General features: G+C 31.2%; 2 protein-coding genes and 1 long non-coding RNA gene across 5 annotated transcripts; 2 read left to right on the plus strand and 1 right to left on the minus strand.

Moving 5' to 3' along the window:
• Window positions 1-549: 549 nt before the first annotated feature.
• On the plus strand, window positions 550-2,053 carry LOC145607524 (NAC domain-containing protein 2-like). The gene is made up of 3 exons (XM_081663445.1): window positions 550-895; window positions 1,018-1,298; window positions 1,540-2,053. Exons 1-3 carry the CDS (start codon window positions 727-729, stop codon window positions 1,906-1,908), a joined length of 819 nt encoding a protein of 272 aa, XP_081519571.1. The 5' UTR covers window positions 550-726; the 3' UTR covers window positions 1,909-2,053.
• A 4,108-nt stretch (window positions 2,054-6,161) lies between these two features.
• Window positions 6,162-11,045, minus strand: LOC145639290 (uncharacterized). Of its 3 annotated transcripts, XR_014114865.1 has the most exons (5): window positions 10,077-11,045; window positions 9,485-9,537; window positions 7,512-7,665; window positions 7,165-7,226; window positions 6,162-6,285 (listed from the first exon to the last, which is right to left on the minus strand). It is a non-coding gene; the product is annotated as an uncharacterized LOC145639290 (long non-coding RNA). The 3 variants fall into 3 exon arrangements; XR_014114867.1 differs by lacking the exon at window positions 7,165-7,226; XR_014114864.1 differs by lacking the exons at window positions 6,162-6,285; window positions 7,165-7,226 and having other exon boundaries at window positions 7,259-7,665.
• A 2,332-nt stretch (window positions 11,046-13,377) lies between these two features.
• On the plus strand, window positions 13,378-17,048 carry LOC145608497 (cytochrome P450 704B1-like). Its single transcript, XM_081664432.1, has 6 exons — window positions 13,378-13,665; window positions 14,995-15,210; window positions 15,470-15,766; window positions 15,875-16,261; window positions 16,364-16,564; window positions 16,869-17,048. Exons 1-6 carry the CDS (start codon window positions 13,396-13,398, stop codon window positions 17,046-17,048), a joined length of 1,551 nt encoding a protein of 516 aa, XP_081520558.1. The 5' UTR covers window positions 13,378-13,395.
• The last annotated feature ends 287 nt before the right edge of the window (window positions 17,049-17,335 follow it).

Consider the following 17,335-nt stretch of genomic DNA (forward strand, 5'->3'; position numbering starts at 1 on the left):
TAGTTTATGTAAATACTGATATAAGATAAGGGTTATTAAATTAATTGTAATTCACAATTAAATAAAAGTTCAGATAAAAGAAAATAAGGAAATTTATGTGAAAGCAACAAAGCGTGAAAGCCTAATACAAACAAGTTGTTTCAACTAAACTTAAAGTTGTTCCAAAATAAACCTCTCAAATACTTTAATACTTCGTACTAAGCTATTAGCTAAGCACATACTTAAAACCGACATAAATTAATTATACACTAACCGCACTTATAGACTACTAATCCTAAACTTGAGATTCTTTGATTCTTTCAAACTTTGATGGAATAATATGAAAATTATACCATATAGTTTACCTACCCTTGCAAGTATGTATTATCTTCATCATACTAGGAATGTAACAAGTCAAAAAAGCCAAAAATAACTCCCTAATCAACATGACGTAACATTAATTATTAATTAATTAATTAAATAAATAGTTATTAATAATAATCGATCTTCTATCCATATCTTTCACTACAAGACAAGAAACCCTCACCCATATAATCCCCTCACCTCTCTTTGCAAACATTTCAAACACCCATTTCATTCTTCCCCCCTTTTTAGCAAGAAAAACTCTATTTCTCTCTTTCCACCCCCCTTTTTTTCCAAAAAATAAAAAAAAAAAAATAAAAAAAATCAAACTTTGAATTTCCTACCAAAAAAGAAACTTACAAAATTTAACAAGCTACTATAATAATGGATGCAAAAAGATGTTCTAGTAGTCTTCCTCCTGGTTTTAGGTTTCATCCAACTGATGAAGAATTAATCATACACTACCTTAAGAATCAAGCTATGTCTAGGCCTTGTCCTGTTTCAATTATTCCTGAAGTTGATATATACAAGTTTGATCCATGGCAATTACCCGGTTCGTATAATTTAATTTTAATAAATGGTCTAATATGTAACATATTTTCTTAATAAACATTGTTTTATGCATGAATGAAAACTTACTGATTTTTTTTTAATGATTGGTTTGGTGTTTTGTAGATAAGGCAGAGTTTGGAGAAAATGAATGGTACTTCTTCACCCCTAGAGATAGGAAATACCCGAATGGGATCCGACCCAATCGAGCTACGTTATCGGGTTATTGGAAGGCCACGGGCACGGATAAGGCCATATATAGTGGAGCTAAGTATGTTGGGATTAAGAAGGCTCTTGTTTTTTACAAGGGTAGACCTCCTAAGGGGTCTAAGACTGATTGGATTATGCATGAATATCGTTTAACTGAGTCTAAGCATCAACCCATCAAGCAACATGGATCCATGAGGGTACGTTAAGCCGCCTTTTTTTTTTTTTACCCGGATTTATTAATTATTTCTAATGATTGTCTTTGTTTTATTTTATGACGTTCTTTTAAATTAAATGTTACCTTAAAATATTGTTATATTTCAAACAACGTTACTCTAACTAATAATTCGATATAAATTTTGAAAGTTAATTTGAATTCGTCTCAATAAATAATATATATGATTGTTAATTTTTTTTTATTTTTTTATTTTTTTTTTATAGTTGGACGATTGGGTGTTATGTAGAATCTACAAGAAGAGGCATGTCGCGAGGGCAGAGGATTCATCGAGTTCGCCACAAGGGCAAATAAGCATGGTGGAAGGAGGAGCAAGTGATGCATCTAGTAATCAAAATGAACCAGAAATAAAGTTCCCAAGAACTCAATCATTATCATACCTATTGGATTTGGACTACTTGGGCCCAATAGCCCATTTACTAAATGACAACACTTCATATAATTCAAGCTTTGATATCCAAACAAGTATGGGTAGTAATGCTGGATTAGACCAACATGTGGGCCCATACCAAAATATTGGATTAAGCTGTCACCAAATAAATGGGAACCCATGTTACCCATCATCTTACAAATAGGGTGTAGTATAGTTTTTAATTTTATTTAAATGGCACATCTCAATTTGTTTTGGAGATGTATGATTGTGAATAGTCTTAGGTCATCCAATTGTACATAAATTATTGTTCCTTGATTGATTGTCTTTAAGCTTTTCATTAGAGACTACTAGTGTTGTTTATTTGCTATTTTCTTCATTTGGAAATCTTAGGGAGTGTAATTATTATTAGTTAGAAGAACTAACTTATATGTTTAATGTTTAATACTTGGTATTTATTTATTAAGAGGCAATGAGTAGTGTCCATTTTGATATATGTGTTGTTAGCTAAATGATTCAAAATATTTCAAATAATAGAGAAAGATTCAAACAAAGGTTAATTGTGGAATAGAGATCTTATTTAATATTAGAGGTGGTAGATTTTAAATGTTCTTTCTTTGTATCATTTTTGTTCTCAAATTAAAATCATAAAAGTAAAATTTATATTGGGACAAATAAGATCAAATTTGAATCTCTAATCACCCGTTATTTATAATATTAGAGGGGGTAGATTTTACCTAAGCATAACTGTATGAAAATGTTGACATCATTGCCTCATTGGTGACTCGTATTTTATCCTTTCTGATCATTATATTAGGCGTACAAATTTCCATTCAATATTTGACAATTTATAATGTTATGAAAAGTATAGTGGTGACTATATGTCTTTCCTTGGGCAAGCACCAAGTAATAATATCGGGTTTTTGAGATCCTGTAATTCAATTTCTGGCGGCAAATGTCGGTAGTTTTAATTAGCTTGTGATAGATACCATGGTAATCAAGACGTAGCAGATCAAATTTCGTTTACATTATTGTTGACTAACTTTAAAAAAAAAAAAAAAAACCTATATTTCTGTTAATTATAACAATTTTTAGCAAAATTTACATCAACACTCCCAACTTCCCAAGTATGGTTTAGGTGCATCCAACACCATGTATGCATAGTAGTCAAAACACCACAAACTAATGACTTGACTGTAAAGTGATCCTAGTTAGCATTTCGATCAATAATCTCATTGGATTAGGTGAACCTTCCAAAAAAATGTTTTGTTAAGGTTTTAGGGGTAATTTTAGCCCTTTTAAATATGAATTAAGCATATAAACAACAAAATAACGTAAATGACTCGTTTTGCATGTCAAGAAATGCTAAGATTTGCATATCATTGTGTTTTAAGCCTTGAATCAATTGCTCAAATAAAGTTTTGAGGGTCATTTTCCAAATTAAGCTCGAAATCGGATACAAAATAACGCAATTGTCTCATTTTACGTGTCAATTCGTTATTTCTTGACATGCAAATTGAGACATTAACGTTAGTTTTTTGCCATCCGAGCTTAATATGGACTAATAAAGAGCTATAAAAACAAAGCTAAACTAGTGCATCGACATGTATATAAAGCTTGATTGTGTCAATCATTTTAGAACAGATAGATGGAGTATCTTCTAAAATATAATTGTACTAATAAGTGTTGTTAGAGTCATTAATAACTCAAATTATTACAGGCTTAGAATAAAAAAGAAAAGTGAAGGAAATTTGTAAAACAAACAATGAGATAAGGTAATATATTACATGGTTTCGACACATCCGCAAGAGTAATAAATAACGAGACCTTGATATCACACTCACAAATTGACAATAGTGATATCATATTCGTACTATGATATAACTTCTAATTTTAATTTTATTTATTTACGTGTAAACATTAATAATGAATATCATTTGCATGTTGATTAATTAACTTTATCCATTCAAACCATATTTTGAGAAAGTATAATACCTTTCATTATTCCCACTTTAGAGGAAGCTTACAAATAAAAAAAGCCTAGGACCACAATTACTAGCTAACTCTGGAATATCCGTAAAGCTTATGGCTTGTACAAGATGATTTCCTATTTTAGATTATAGCCCACCTTTCTATTTTGACAATGACCCATTACACTTACAAAGATTAAATTGTATTGATATTAAATTATACCGACTAGGATATAGACAAGACTAGTATGTATGTGATTCAAGTCGATCAAAAAATGTTTGATTTGAGTAGGTTTGAGTCATTTTTTGTTCGGCGATGATATGATCAATGTTTTTATTTTGGTAATATTAATTTGCTTTGTGTGTGTCTTTTAGAATCATGTCTTGTTCAACACAATCGTCATATTATTAATCAGTATTAATTTATAATTGAGATTAGGTTATGTATGTAAACCTTGGATAATTATAGAACATTTCAATGAAGTTAATAAATGTTCAACATGTCATTCTCTTACTAAAAGATATATTCTTTTATTAAAGGGAATAGGTTGGATTACATATATGCCTTATAAGAGATAGGCATTTGGGAGTTTATTAGTAGTTAAAAAAATTAAGATGCAAATTTATCTACCAAAAGAGTTCAATTTGGTGCATTGCATGTGTACACTTAGATAATGACATGGCAAAAATATTTGCCAAATCACAAGATAGAAAGTAGAAGATAACTTTGATGAGCAGCCAACTGTATTGAATCAGTCAACTCCATCCACAACCCTTTTGACTGTTTTTTGCAATTCCGTTGGGGTTGATCGCAAGTAAGCTCAAGCAAAAGAATGTGAATTGTATAAGGAGTAATAACTAGTTTAATTAATTAATTAGTGGAGGAATATGTACGTTAAATTGTTTTTGTTAAGCATTCATTGTACTTGTATTTTTTTTCATGGTATGGAAGATTAGAAGACCTAACAATCTTAATCCTCAAGTTTTATTTTTTAGTCCACTATATAAAGTTCAGACAATTGGAAGTAGAGGAGAAGATGAGGAAATCTCACCCAAATACTCTTATTAGGTAACACATCTGAACCTCGGACCTCTAGGATTTGAGCTTAGAATTAACATTAATCAAGAGGTGAGCTAAAACTTTGTTGGTGTCGTCTATCGTATTTATAATTACAACATATAATTAGTTTAAAATAATTTGATCACACCAATAAAATTTGGAGATTTAGAGCGACTAGTAGACTTAAACTTTTGGTATGTCAAAAGTACATAACAAACAATTTAAGTAGTATAAAGATGCATAGTTGTAGGGAATATAGGGATGTTATTTTATAATACATTAGCGTGACCAAACGTTGTATTAGATTTCTACTTTGTACTCCATACATTTTATAATAACTAATCGTTGGAGCACGCGCGTTACGCGTGCCCCCCCGACGGCAAGATAAGCAAAATTCGTGGATGTGTTCGGTTGTTGTGATATTCGTGGTTGTGTTCGGGTTTTGTAATAGCAAGGATGCATGAATTTATAAGTACTGAAAAGGAGTAGTGATAAAGTTTCTATGGGGAAATATTTATGGAAAAACAATTGTTATAAGTGAAGTTATCTAGAATTTGATAATTTAAAGATTCTTAAAAAAAATATACTATTGTTTTAGACATTATTGTAGAACGCAAAATAGTTTCCTATTGAGGAGTACCTAAATATTTTTCGAATAGCTTCGTCTTAGAATGATTGTGATAATAAGGATTAGTTATAAGGAAATGCACCACTAAGGGATAAAGTTATGTAAAATGGATTAAATGTAAAATATACAAAAGTATTGTATATTTGTTTGTTAGACTATTTAAAGTAGAAAATTTTCGAGTGGTTCTTCTATTGAAAATTTTAGTAATTAGAGTTTGTAATCGATATGGAATGTATAAAATGAATGAGAAATATCATATGTTTATATATTAAATTTTATTTATTGGTTATTTATCTATAAATCATTTTATGTACGATTTTAACGATTGTAGTTCTTAGGCTCGCATGTAAACGGTAATAGCATCTTAGTGTTCTTAGGCTCGCATGTAAACGGTAATAGCATCTTAGTGTTATATATCGTATTACCAATCGAAATTAGGCTCGCATGTAAACGGTAATAGCATCTTAGTGTTATATATCGTATTACCAATCGAAATTAGGCTCGCATGTAAACGGTAATAGCATCTTTAGTTTTGCAAGCCCACTTAACTTGGTGATGCATGCATTAATTCAACCAAGAATAGGTTTCATGCGACTCTCAATGCCATAAAGACATTCTACTTAACCATGTTCCTCTTTTCATATCTTTGAAGCTATGAATATATACTTCTGATTAACTAAATATATCCAAAAATACTTTCCTACCTTGTATTTAAACATGACAACATGACAGAATGAAGAATGATGCATCCATGTAATAAATGTATAATCAATTTGATTCTCTTCAAGTGCAAGCCTCGCCTTTTGGCTATCCACAGAGAAGGGGTGATGATATAACTACATTGTATCATCAATATCAACTCCAAGGATGTAATGTAGGTAGCATCTCAAAACTTATCCGGTCAATCAGGCAATAACAAACTTCCTGTTCAATAACAAACGGACAATCCACCACCCAAATAAGAAACAATACACAGCTAAAGGGTTTAATTAAGCTTAGGACTTGGAGTTCTGAACAGTTCATAAAGTATGACATTACATTGAACATTTTAGGCTATATACAACTATACTACATTGAGTATAAGATTCAAGCAAATAATATAGGCTATATACAACTATACTACATCGAGTTTTATAAGATACAAGCAAATGGTTTTGCCATCACATTGAACGTTTTAGAGCTTTATCTTACTTTCACCACGACCTCGTCCATACAATAATAATAGCACAGCAATCTCAGGCAGATACTAAACATAATCCATTAATTAGAGATATTTTTTAAACCTCCCAAGTCAGCCAACCATGTTAATTGTGTGAAAAAATATAGAATGTTGAGTTTCATTGGTATGTCAATTTTAATCCATGAAGATCACATTGACTGGAAAACTGGCATAATCTCCTTTTAATTAGTGAAGATCCTATACCAAATCAAATAGAAAACTTTTAGCAATATGATATTCTACTTCTATCAAACTAATTACAAAAAACTAACTTATTCACTTCTGCCAATAAAAAGGCATGCCTTTCTATAACTAAGTTCCTCCAATGATATTAGCATCAAGCTTTAAACACAAAAACACCTAGTAAAGCTGAATTAAATTCAGAATCAATATTAAATAAATAAATAAAAACCCAGAAAATCCAACTGCATAAAAACCCAGAAATGAACAAAAATTTAATCAGTCTAACATTCAAATAAAAGGAAAAATATAAACAAAGAGATGAACATTGAACCAATTAGAACAAGAGAGAGAAAGCAAAAAGAACTATACTTGGACGTCGGATCGAAAAATCAACAAATTACCTTTCAAGTTACTTCAATGGAGAGGAAAGTTATTTTGCTTTAGTGGGGGGTTAGAGAAAGCTCTGAAGTATATAAAAAAAAAAAAAAAACCAAATATAAACTTCCCTGGCCATTTTTATAAGTAGATTCAACATAAGAACACAACATTAAGAAAATTTGAAACCGAATATAACAACAACAGTGCAAAATAAACCCTAACTTAAGCATTACCAAAAATTATTGACTTCTCCATCCATATGTAAATAACCACTCAAAACTCTCACTAATTCACTTACCAATCCACTAAAAACACTTCAAACTTCACAAAAAAATTGCAGAGACACCATGAAAAATACGTCTTGATTTACCTCCGAATATTAGAACATCTCCATATTCTAATTTAATCTTATCAGCCTTTTCAGCATCTGCCTGATCACCATATAAAAATTCTGCAGAGTCACCAATGGAGAAAGACACAATAGGTATTCCTTTCCCAAGACTCTCCCGACTCTAATCCTTGTCCTGAAACAAGCAGATGAATGTATCAATCAAGGCAATGAGGTCCTAGAGCTTCACTTTGCTTGACATTATAGACTATAGAATCGTATAATTGTAGAACAAAAAAGCCAAGTTAATTTCCAGATAGGCAACTTACTCTTATCCTATTAAGGTGTTAGTTCCTTAACTTATTAAGCTGACAGACACTTTAGCCCTGTAGTATAGAGGCTATAGAGCATAAAGCAAGTCAGCAAACACCAGTTTTCTAATTTTATTCTACGTTTTGGGAGATTAGGTGGTCATTACTTATTAGAGACTATGAGTAAAGAAGCTGGAGTTTTTTTTTTTACCAAACTTCAAAAGATGTTCTTTATTGTGTGATACAATGCTCATTAACTTCAATTTTGGAGATCATTTACTTGTTTCTAAGAATTAACAAGATCCCATTTGACAGCAAACGAACAAGCAAGCAAACAAAAAAGGTCATAGCAACAGTAAGACACTTTCTAATAGGTATTATAGAAGAGTTGTCCAGATGTTTCTTCAACATGAAAGTGTTAGTTGTCACACTGAAAGCTAAGCCATGTAATTTCAATACAAGAAAAATCAGATAAAACTTTCGAATTACGAGCCTGATGTAAACCGAGCTGTCCAGTTTGTGTATAATAATTTACAACTGGGAGAAGAATGTCTTCTACATTATTTGCCTCAGACTGTTTAGCTATAAGAGAGTGAGAGTCATTGATGGCTCTTTCAACTAACATTAGAAATTCATGTGGAAGTGACGGTGGTTTTGCTTGATCAATTGGCCGATTTTTTACATATTTGCTGGCATCAGGATCCCAAAACTGACCAAAACACATCATGCTCAAATGCAACTTCCCTCCCTCACGAAAACAAGGCTCATAGAAACCTACAGGGCCCATTCCATGGTCACGACATTTCTTTAAAATGTTTGCCTACACGATATAGGATTTACCCATGTTAATATATTTAATTCCTTGTATTAAGTTAAAGTTTAAAAATGATGCGGAGCAAATTCTGCATCAGAAGTTCCTCTCCTCCTCCATAAGAAAGAAATATTAAGTAGTGTGTTTGTAACACAACAAAAAGAAGTAAATTGACCTCATTTTAAATTAGAAGAGTAACAATTTATTATTTTTTGATGACAAGGAAGAGTAAAATTTTAACCTAAGGAATAGTGACGATTTTATTAAAGCCAATGGTACAATACTACTCTACTGATCATTTAAACGGTTCTGATCTTATTGGCCACCATTAGGCTTGTCACATAAACATGATTTTACATTCTTATAAATGATCAGGTTAGCAGCATTAGGTGGCATGATATATTTACCTTCCAATGAAAAACAAAATTTCCAAATTTCAAAATATGGAGTGTTTCATCTCATCTAATGTGACAACAAAAACAAAGGAAGCTAAAAAAATAGTGGCACCTGTTCGGAGGTTGAAAAGTAGCCCTTTAGTAGAACCATTCCAGATCTCAATCAATCAAATTAAAATTCCATCAATTCCACAAAACAAAAACAAACATCAACAACAACACACAAATCACAACAGAGATAAGAAAATCATTACAGATATCCTAACATAAGAAATAGCTTTAGAATGCTTAAACCACCCCAAATATTTGAACTAATTAAATTAATTCGGAAAAGCTCCAATTTTAAAATGACCATAATTGAATCGAGAAAACCCCTAAATTTATGAACGGAACTAAAATATGGAAAAGCCTGAAATTTCATCAGATTGAATTGAAAAGTTCCCAATGTATAGACGAACTAAATAGAGGAAACCATGAGAATGAACAATGAAGAGATACCTTAGTAGCAAGTTGCTATGTAAGAGCCATTTGATATCAAATTCAATCGAAAACTGCAGTAAAGCCCACAAATGAACCACCACATAAACTACATTAGTTTCGTCTTGCATTTTTATAAGGGTTATAGATTGAATCAAAACCACCCCATAATTCTGAAATAATTTTTCACCCTCCATTTCTGCATATATAGAAATTAAAGCACCGCTCATAATCAAGGTACAAGAAATACAACGAAAAAAAGGGAAATGAACACAACCTTAAAGGAAGAAACAATGAAGCCCACCCAATCTTCATCAAACAATTACTCATACATCACTCATACAAAAGAACACAAAATAAATAAATTTCAAACCGAATTTAACAATAATGGTACAATCGTTCAAATGTACCACTTCATATTTGACAAAAAAAAAGTAGCCTAACATCAACTGAGCTTGTTTCTCAATCAATCAAATTAAAATTCCATCAATTCCACAAAACACAAACAAACATCAACAATAACACACAAATCACAACACAGATCATAAGTAAATCATTACATTCTAGAAATTAAAAACAAATCGACCATGCAATAATGTCTGAGTTTCTTCACCTCAAACTCGAATCCACCAAACCTTGCTCCGTCTTACTCCTTCCGCCAATTTTAGAAAAAAAAAAAAAAAACAGAGAAACTGGAGGATGAGAAAGAAAAAAAAAAAAAAAAAAAAAAAAAAAAAAAAAAAAAAAAAAAAAAAAAGACATTCATATTAAAGGTTAGATGAAAATTGAACCAATTTGAACAAGAAAGAGAAAGGGGAGATAGAATTGTACCTGGAGATCAACAATTCTGTTACAAATCAGACAATAATGCTACTAACAATATAAAAAATCAACCCAAAAAACATAAATCAATCAAATTCAACCCAAAAAAAAACCACCACACAATCGAAGAAGCACTAAAATTCAACCCAAAAAATGAAAATAAATAGAACAAATAAACCCTTAAATTATCGAAAAACAATAGAATAAATAAACCCAAAAAATCAAAAACAAATCGATCAAATAAACTCCTATTAAAAACGAAACGATTTCGCACAAATACACCCACAAAGATTCAACCAAAAACATTCGAAAACAACAGGAACATATTAATCTGCAGTTTGGTAATAAGAGTTTTGGAATGAGGGTCCCAAACCTGAATTAAAGTTTTTCATACCAAAACAATTAAAATAAAAAGGTTGTTTAATTTTATACACACAATACTTGGGATTGTATGTTAAATTATTTGTTACTGGTATTATCGACAGTTCTAGCTATATATTGATATATGGTTCATCACAAATGCTTCATAATTTTAAACATTTAATTTAACATTAATATGATAATCTATTAATTGTTATAATTATATACTTTGAATTATAACATAATTATCGGCAATGACGAAATACCCATGTAATTGATTTCCATTGTTTGTATTGATTCTGAACAAAGTTTGGGTCTTAAAATTTGATTGTGGAGGAGGAAGGGGAGAGAGAAAGTACCTGCTCGGAGGAGGTCTATGTTGTATGGAAAGGAGCCGCAAATGGCAGCGACATTGATTATTGGTTTCGCTGCTGCTGTTGCCGCCTCCATTCTTATAAGAGGAAAAATCTAATCGAATAGATGAACAAAAGAAATAAACAAAAAATAAATCATAAATTCTTTTGTTTTGTACCTCAGAAACTGCTCCAATGGAGGAGATAGAGAGTGGGAGCGCCGAGAGGAGAAGGAGAGAGAAAGATAGTGAGATGAGAAGAAGGAAGAAGCCTTAAGAGTTAAGAGAGAGAAGACAGCTGGCGACAGCCAGGCCACCAAAGAAACAAAACAATAAAGGGCAAAATCGGCAATTCAATGAATTCAAGGACATCTCTGTAATAGCACCAGCGGGTACTATTCATAAGCTACAGTTAAAACTTTTGCATTTTTATAAGGTTTAAGGATTATATTTTGTACAATCATACCTTTTTTTTTTTTTTTAAAAAAAAAACATTTAATATATCAACTTTGTTGTGTTTCGTGTTACGTTGTAATACTTCGATCACATTATTTTTTATGCTTTTTAGTTATCAAGTGTCTAGCTTAACAAATAACAACAATTGAATATCTGATTAATAAGATGTTATTCTTTTACATATAAAAAGTAAATACACATTATTCACAATCATAAAGATAATATTATTTTAATTAATTTGTAAAATTACTAATATTGTCGATCTTGTAGTAATTCCAAAATGAAATTTAGCTATGTCAATATAAAATACAAAAAATTATGAAACGGAAATAGTCACTCCCAAACACTTAAAAAATTAACATTAGCTGTACAAGTACTTTACAATTTTATACTTAGTATATGCTACAACTTAAAAGGCATTAATATGCGGGTCAAATTAGCCGATTCTAAGAAATTAAAGAAGTGGTCGAATTACTAGATCATCTTTGACCACCTTTTTTCTAAGGATCATATGCATTGCTATTCGAAAGGGACTCGACCACCCGCACGGCCGCACATACATAAGCATCATACTTCTATTCCATATATTTGCAGTGGTATGTGTATATGCTTAATCAACAAATATTACTAATAAAAAGTTTTCAACAAAGACCTATGTTCTCTATCAACGAATATTACAAAATAAAAAGTTTTCGGGGTTTTCAACAAAGACCTACGTCGAACATAGGTCTTTGTTGAGGTAACGCGGCTCTTACTAATACACATACACATAATATAATAGGCCTTTGAGAATTCAATTTTCGATGAACTCAACTTCATGGGAAATACACTCTTTTAATTTTGCCTTGGACATACCTCATACATAGAGGTACATAATTTACTTTGTAAATTAATCACAATAAAAGGATGACACAAAACTGCCAAAACTCTAATTATTGGTTAAACATTACCTTTGGAAAAGTAATAATATGTACGATATGATGTAATAGTTTAAACCAACTACTAATGCTAGCTAATAAGAACATTAGGAAAGGAAGGTAATTAATATAATGAAGTTAATTTAATTAAGACATGAACAAAACATTATCAGTTATACTTATAATAGTTAATCTTGTTTAATACTAATCTAGCAACACATAGTAATACTACTTATTATATTCCTAAAAGTTTGACTTGGTATTTATGAAGTTAAAATACAATAATATTGAGCGTATTTTATAATTTACTTTAAAATTAATTAGCATGTGTGATCTTGTTAAGGATAGGACATGCATAAAAAAAAAAACTCTTTCAACCTTTCACCCTTAATCAATGAAATGAAAGAACAAAGGGGATAGAAGAATGTAGTAAGTTTTTATTTTATTTTATTTTATTTTATATTTTTTTTACAACAGTCCCAATCTTATTATCTATGTATTCCAAATAAGAAATGAGAAATATATTGTCTTTATCGATCCTTCGTATCAATTTTATTCCTTATCACTACCTCTTATCCCTATTCCTCCAATCCACCAAACGCCTTATAGAAGTAATGTTTGCATGACATTTATTTTTTGTATTATGATATCAAGTTTTAATATAAAATTACTTACATCTATAATAACCTAGAAGTAATTAGATTAGGTGGTTAACACAAATGACATGAATCATTCTTTGGTGCTTTCTTTTTGGCATACATGTAAAGATTGTTATAGCTAATTCATTAAATAAAATTTAACCTCATTTCACCAACTTTTTTCTCAACAATAAAATTTACCTATTACAAAACCCTCTTTCCTCTTAATCAAACACAACACAACCAAAAACTAGCCAAAATCATTCATAATTGTGTAGCTTCATAATAATCAAGAAAATGATCAAAACAGATAATTCTATACCCACAATTTCATCATCATTATCCTCAAATTATCATAATAATAATGGTTATTATAATATAGGATCCATGATATTTGTAGCATTTTGCATGGGGTTGTCATGGATAATAGTCCATAGGTGGGGCCAAAGGAACAAGGTGGGACCCAAGACATGGCCATTGATTGGAGCAGCACTTGAACAATTGATGAATTATGATAATATGCATGATTGGCTCGTTGAATATCTTTCCAAGTCTAAAACTGTTGTGGTTCCAATGCCCTTTACTACTTACACTTATGTTGCTCATCCTGCTAATGTTGAGCATGTTCTTAAGACCAATTTTGCTAATTATCCTAAGGTACATACTTGTTTATGTACTACTTTTGCTTAATCATCTGATCTTTATGTTACACTTTATTGACTTTCGAAATCATGCTAATTAATTAATTAGTTTTTTAATTTGTTGATAGGCTTATAGACTTATAGTTTCCTGAAAAATAATAGCTTAACGTAAGAAGTTAAATGTAGAAAAAAAAATATAATATCAATTGAGATATGATTTGCCATAGGTTTTGATGCACATCCATTAGAGTTACGCATAACATTATAACTTTGTAAATCATTGAACATAGAAAACTTCTCCATCTAATCTGATTTGGGTTGGTTGAGAGTCATCAGTTATTTAGTAATATTCAAAAGGATGTGTATGTTAATTTGAAGCTCTATAAAACAATATAGGTTCGTTGTATTGTATAGGTAGTCGGTCTAATGGGATTTTATGCTTATTATATGCACCATTACGGTCTTTGGGGATGAAAAATCTCTTATTCTTTTATCTACACCTCTTTATTAAAACCTGGCGATTTGATCTACACGAATACATGACTACATGCATGTATTTGTTAGAACTCTTGTGAGGGACTTATTCAAAAGGGGCTTATATTTTATGTCTTTTTAATATCATAACTTAAATATCTGAATGCTTATTTGCCCATTTACCATTGAATTTAACATTTATTACTAGAGCTAATCACCTATAAGGCTATAAGCCTCAAGGTAAAGTTATATTATTAGTACAGCACTAAATTGGCAAAGTCCATAAAAATACTGCTCAAAACAAAAGACCCCTCGAAATTCTTGACACACTTGATCTCAGCAATGTTATATTTATACCCAGCCCAATAGTGATGATATCCATGGCCCAATTAAACATACAGTGCTAACTAAAGGATCCTTATTAATTACGGAGTACTTAATTAGAAATCGAGACACCCTAATACTACTCCGTAATAACTATCATTTCTATTATGACTTGAATTCTATAGAACTCGATATGAACAACCTGTTTGCCACCTCACACCTAACACAACTTTTCTGCTACGGAGTATTTATTTTAGCAAGTTTTCTCCCATTTAACGATCGATAACGTTGGTTTGTACTACAAGGCATGAAACATAGGTCATGTTAGAGCGTGCTTGTTTTACTACAACAATAAACACTGTTTTAGCTAATTAAACTTTATATTTCATAGGTTATTTTGTCTTCAAAATTACCTGATCATATAGATTTAATTGAGTTAGCAAATATTCTTCTGATTCAATTAAATTATCTATGATTGAAATGATTATCTATTATTTTTTATTTTCTCAACAAAATGAGTAATTCTAATTTTAATTTTTGTAACAAGGGTGAAGTCTACCAATCGTACATGGAAGTTTTGCTAGGAAACGGAATTTTTAATGCAGATGGTGAAAGTTGGAGGAAACAGAGAAAAACTGCAAGCTTTGAATTTGCATCTAAGAACTTAAGAGACTTAAGTACTGTGGTCTTCAGAGAGTATAGCTTGAAGCTTTTTAACATTTTGAGTCAGGCATCATTCGAGCATCGATCCGTCGACATGCAGGTAACTCCCTACATTATTGATCAAAACTAACTACATTATGTTACATAAGAATTAATGTTTAGGTCCGATTTCAAAGTACACACTTTGATCATATTAGCGTTTTAAGGATACCTTAAAGAAATATGTTACAGAGTAACATTTTTTGGATATTTGAAATAATAATGATTATATTTTATGTACATGTTATTTTTGTTCAGTCTCAGAGTAATACAAGCACATGTTGATAAAACTAAAACTAAATTTCCTTTGATGTTTTCAGGAATTGTTGATGAGGATGACATTAGACTCAATATGTAAGGTAGGTTTTGGTGTAGAAATCGGAACATTGGCACCTGATCTACCAGAGAACGCGTTTGCTCGTGCTTTCGATACAGCTAACATCATTGTTACACTAAGATTTATTGATCCTCTTTGGAAGCTAAAGAAATTTTTCAATGTGGGTTCAGAGGCTTTACTTAGTGAAAGTATTAAAATCATTGATGATTTTACTTATTCTGTAATCCGGAAACGAAAAGCTGAAATTGAAGAAGCTAAAAGAAGTTCCAACAACATCAAGGTTATTTCTTGCATCATGAATTAGTTCTCACATTGCCTCAACCGTTCATATGTTACATGATTATAAATTACCGAAAAAATTAAAATTATGTGTGGTCAAATACTTCAGATGAAACATGACATACTATCAAGGTTCATAGAGTTGGGAGAGGATCCAGAGTACAACGCAACAGAGAAGAGCCTAAGAGACATAGTGCTGAATTTCGTGATCGCAGGGCGAGACACCACAGCAACAACGCTGTCATGGGCAATATACATGATAATGACCCATGAAAGTGTTGCAGAAAAACTTTACTTAGAGTTAAAAGCAATTGAAGAAGAAAGAGCAAAGGAAGAAAATGTGGACTTAATTGAGTGTGATACAGAGGACCCTGTATCTTTTAACAAAAGGGTGTCACAATTTGCTGATCTTTTAACCTATGATTCTTTGGCTAAGCTGTACTACTTACATGCTGTTGTCACTGAAACTCTTAGGCTCTACCCTGCAGTTCCTCAAGTAAGTAATTATAATACGAAGTATAACTTTCCTTCTTATCGTCTTTGTTTCATATTTAAAATACTAGATTCGTCACTGGTCACAATTGTTCGGAATTTATAGGATCCAAAGGGGATATTGGAGGATGATGTGCTACCAGATGGAACCAAAGTAAAAGCAGGGGGTATGGTGACTTATGTACCATATTCTATGGGTAGAATGGAGTACAATTGGGGTCCTGATGCTGCTGAGTTCAAGCCTGAAAGGTGGCTTAAAGATGGTTTCTTCCAAAATGCCTCTCCTTTTAAATTCACTGCTTTTCAGGTATGTTCCATTTTAGCAAATAACCTCCAAACAAATTTTAAAATTAGAATCAGCTTTAAAATAGGTTTGATTTACTAGGCAGATAATCTAGATATAAACATCCAACTATACCATGTCATCTTTGGTAACATCACCTCTATACGTAATTACGTAGTATATGTAAATAATTTGTTACAGAGTACTCGTAATTAATAACTTAGAAACACTAGAAAAAAGATGGGACACAAATGTGAATAAACCCATCATTTTATACGCCAAGGATGATTATTTGTGTCAATTAATCGAACGAGTTCAAATTTGGCAGGCTGGACCAAGGATATGTCTAGGGAAGGACTCAGCATATTTACAAATGAAGATGGCGTTGGCTATTTTGTGTAGATTTTACAAATTTAAGCTGGTACCAGGGCACCCTATCAAATACAGAATGATGACTATTCTTTCAATGGCTCATGGAATGAAGCTTACGGTCTCTAGATGTTCTTAAATAGCTAGTTACTATTTGCAAGATTATTGTTAATTTATCATAAATATGTACGTGATATATCAACACTTGAAGATCAGTTTCACATGGAAAAGAACTACAAGATTAGCAATCAACCTTTTGTAGTGTAATTTGTTGTACGCTAATAAAATAATGAGAAGACAAGATAAGAAAAAGACGGATTATTGAATAAAAATGTAAATAAGATTACAAAGTTGAATAAGCAAGCACACTTAGGTTGATAAGCACACGAGAAGAAAAGGCAAAGGTACGGTATGTAGTAAGTAAGG

The sequence above is a fragment of the Chenopodium album genome, chromosome 1 (assembly GCF_948465745.1).
Source record: "Chenopodium album chromosome 1, dcCheAlbu1.1, whole genome shotgun sequence".
Taxonomy (NCBI): Eukaryota; Viridiplantae; Streptophyta; class Magnoliopsida; order Caryophyllales; family Amaranthaceae; genus Chenopodium; species Chenopodium album.

Coding starts and splice junctions, on each gene's coding strand:
- LOC145607524 (XM_081663445.1), top strand. CDS start 727: ATGGATGCAAAAAGATGTTCTAGTAGTCTTCCTCCTGGTTTTAGGTTT. Junction 896..1,017: donor TGATCCATGGCAATTACCCG/GTTCGTATAATT, acceptor GGTGTTTTGTAG/ATAAGGCAGAGTTTGGAGAA. Junction 1,299..1,539: donor AGCAACATGGATCCATGAGG/GTACGTTAAGCC, acceptor TTTTTTTTATAG/TTGGACGATTGGGTGTTATG.
- LOC145608497 (XM_081664432.1), top strand. CDS start 13,396: ATGATATTTGTAGCATTTTGCATGGGGTTGTCATGGATAATAGTCCAT. Junction 13,666..14,994: donor ATTTTGCTAATTATCCTAAG/GTACATACTTGT, acceptor TTTTGTAACAAG/GGTGAAGTCTACCAATCGTA. Junction 15,211..15,469: donor ATCGATCCGTCGACATGCAG/GTAACTCCCTAC, acceptor TGATGTTTTCAG/GAATTGTTGATGAGGATGAC.